Source organism: Penaeus monodon, chromosome 30, assembly GCF_015228065.2.
Source record: "Penaeus monodon isolate SGIC_2016 chromosome 30, NSTDA_Pmon_1, whole genome shotgun sequence".
NCBI classification, from domain to species: Eukaryota; Metazoa; Arthropoda; class Malacostraca; order Decapoda; family Penaeidae; genus Penaeus; species Penaeus monodon.
In genome coordinates this window covers 20833611-20836081 of record NC_051415.1, presented here as the reverse complement: position 1 = coordinate 20836081, position 2471 = coordinate 20833611, and the positions used below count along the sequence as shown (strand labels likewise).

General features: G+C 31.8%; 1 protein-coding gene across 1 annotated transcript in view; it reads left to right on the top strand.

The window, feature by feature from the left end:
• Nucleotides 1–501: 501 nt before the first annotated feature.
• Nucleotides 502–2471, top strand: part of LOC119592381 (WD repeat-containing protein 73-like) — a gene marked incomplete in the record, with an annotated part of 5460 nt that continues 3490 nt past the window's right edge. The window contains 2 exon segments of the mRNA XM_037941203.1: nt 502–656; nt 887–978. Coding sequence (XP_037797131.1) covers nt 502–656; nt 887–978 — 247 coding nt within the window.

Sequence of the window (2471 nt, the reverse complement as noted above, 5' to 3'; positions counted from 1 at the left end):
TCTCGCAATGTTTGACAGCGCTGCAGAAAGTGGGGATTCGGAGGATGAATGGTTCTTTCAGTCCATTCGGAGGTTTGTGTGTGGAAATTGTGTATAATCTAGACATTTTAAAACGATTATAGTGGCAGTTTCAATTAAGGTCCATTGGGATTTTGTCGAAGTGATGTAGTGCTGTGGTTGAGGGTTATTGTGGTTAAGTGGGGTAATAGAAATATATCGGGCTTTTTATTATTGTTGTTTGTATAGATAGTTAGGAAAAGACTTCAGAATATGAAAGCACTTATATGGCAGCTCGTCTTGATTCTCCAATGTGAATATTTTCGTTGATGCTGATAGTTGTTAATGCAGTTATATTTATTTTTTTATTTTTTACAATTCAAAATGCAAAACAAAAATGGATTGCAAAGTTGAATGCTAGAAGATGCCTGTAGTTACTTTTCTTGAAATATGTTGGCTATAGGCTATTCAAATCCACACGAAACTTAATATTGTGTGGGGATGATGGCTTACAATCTTCAGTTCAGCAAAATAGTGGTGCAGTATCAAGCAATTACTCAGGCCTCAGTGCACCACACACCAATAAAGCCCAACAAACATCCATTAGGCATATTCTCAAAAGACAGAGCTTACTCTAGTTACAGTGAATTCCTAGGAAGGTATTCAAGTTCTTTTTTGGCCAAAAATATGGTGGTGATTTCATTGCTTTATTGGAATACCAATAGGCATGCAATCAACAATCAGGCCAGTTGTCTTCAAATTACTCACTAGTTTAATAATTAATGGTCAGTTATGAAATAGCTATATCGCACAAAATCAGTGTTCCATTTTTATAACAAAACTCCCTTATCCTACACAGTAAAACCTCTAATATTAATTTATATTACAGATATGAAGACCTCCTGATGTATGATGTTCAAGGAGTTATCTCTTCTGCTGTTTTCCGTAATGATAACAGACTCCTCTTGGCTTCCTCCAGAGGTAAGGACACCAGATAGTGTTTCCATTTATGTTGTAGTAGTCATTATCTTCTTGATTAGTAGTTCATAAAATAAATGAAATCTGCTTTTTAACATATGCAAATTATTATTTGAACTTTTTTATATGGAATATTTTAAAATGGGGTATATGTAAACCATGGGGCACATGAAGAAATCTCTGGGATATATAATAGTACCCCAGATATAGCATTACTGGAAACAAAATATTGTTTGCACGTTTCTGCAAAGTGACTGCATGATACTTCATAACTGCACAAATCCCTACCTAATGTGTATCTGTTATCCTGCCATTGTAGATCATTGTAATATCAGCTTAAACATTTCTGTACTCTTTACTTCCTTTTTCATCATTTACGACTATCTAGTTAAACATTTTAACTTCCATAATTTATCAAGCATATATTTTGTTTAATATTGCTTATGAATCTTTCTTTAGTATTAATTGTCTTTATCAGTGAGTAGATAAGGCCAGAGAATTCCTGCAAGACTTAGCCCACTACAAATTCTTCTCCCTTCCTTTTTTCTTTTTAATCTTTTTTGCACTTATGTTACTCATTTTACTATTTGCCAAATAGCTAAAACTGCCAGCCCACCCTTTACTATTTTTGAACTCTTGGCTTATGAAGATAATCTCAGAATTTTGTGTATGATATAATTATAGTACAGTAGTAATTATAAGTAACAAAAATTTTTCCTGTCAATTCAAAGTGAAAGCAAACTGTCTACTCCAAGACTCCTGGCTAGAGATATAAGGCCTCATTGATACTTTCACTTGAATATTAAGTTTTATTTCTATTGAGATTCTAATTTGTATCTAAGTCATGTAAATCCATATTATGACTTCAATTGATTTTCTTAGATTCAGTTGAAAACTACTTTCATGCATAATACAGTTTCAGTTACTGATATTATAATATTATAGTAATAAAGTCTAAAATCATTATCTATCATGATCATATATATATGTGTTTTTATGTATTCATTGATATTATTGTTGATATAGGTACCCAATCTCTATGACATCTTTGTTAAGCATTAGTAGAACTGCCACATATGTGGGATACCATTGTCCAAAAAAAAACTCAGCACGAATTTTCCTGCATGGTTTCTGGCCTTTCCTAATTATTTACTATACTTCGTAATCCTAGTTAGATCATTGGTTATATCCTTTAGGATATCACTGGGCATAAGCTAGTGCTGTATTGTTGAATATCTTATCTTAGTGAATATGATTTTCATTAATGATAATTATTAGTATAGTTATAAAATTTAATAATATATGTTTGATTTTAAATTAAATACATTTATCAATCATGCTGCATAGCATTATAACATTTTAGCCATGTCAGTTGAATGATTGTTTCACATATGATGTCCTACGAATTGTGACTTTCATGAGCTATTACGCTGTCTACATTACCACAATGTTTCCTGATTTATGAATATATTCTATGTATATTTCTGCTGTTACAT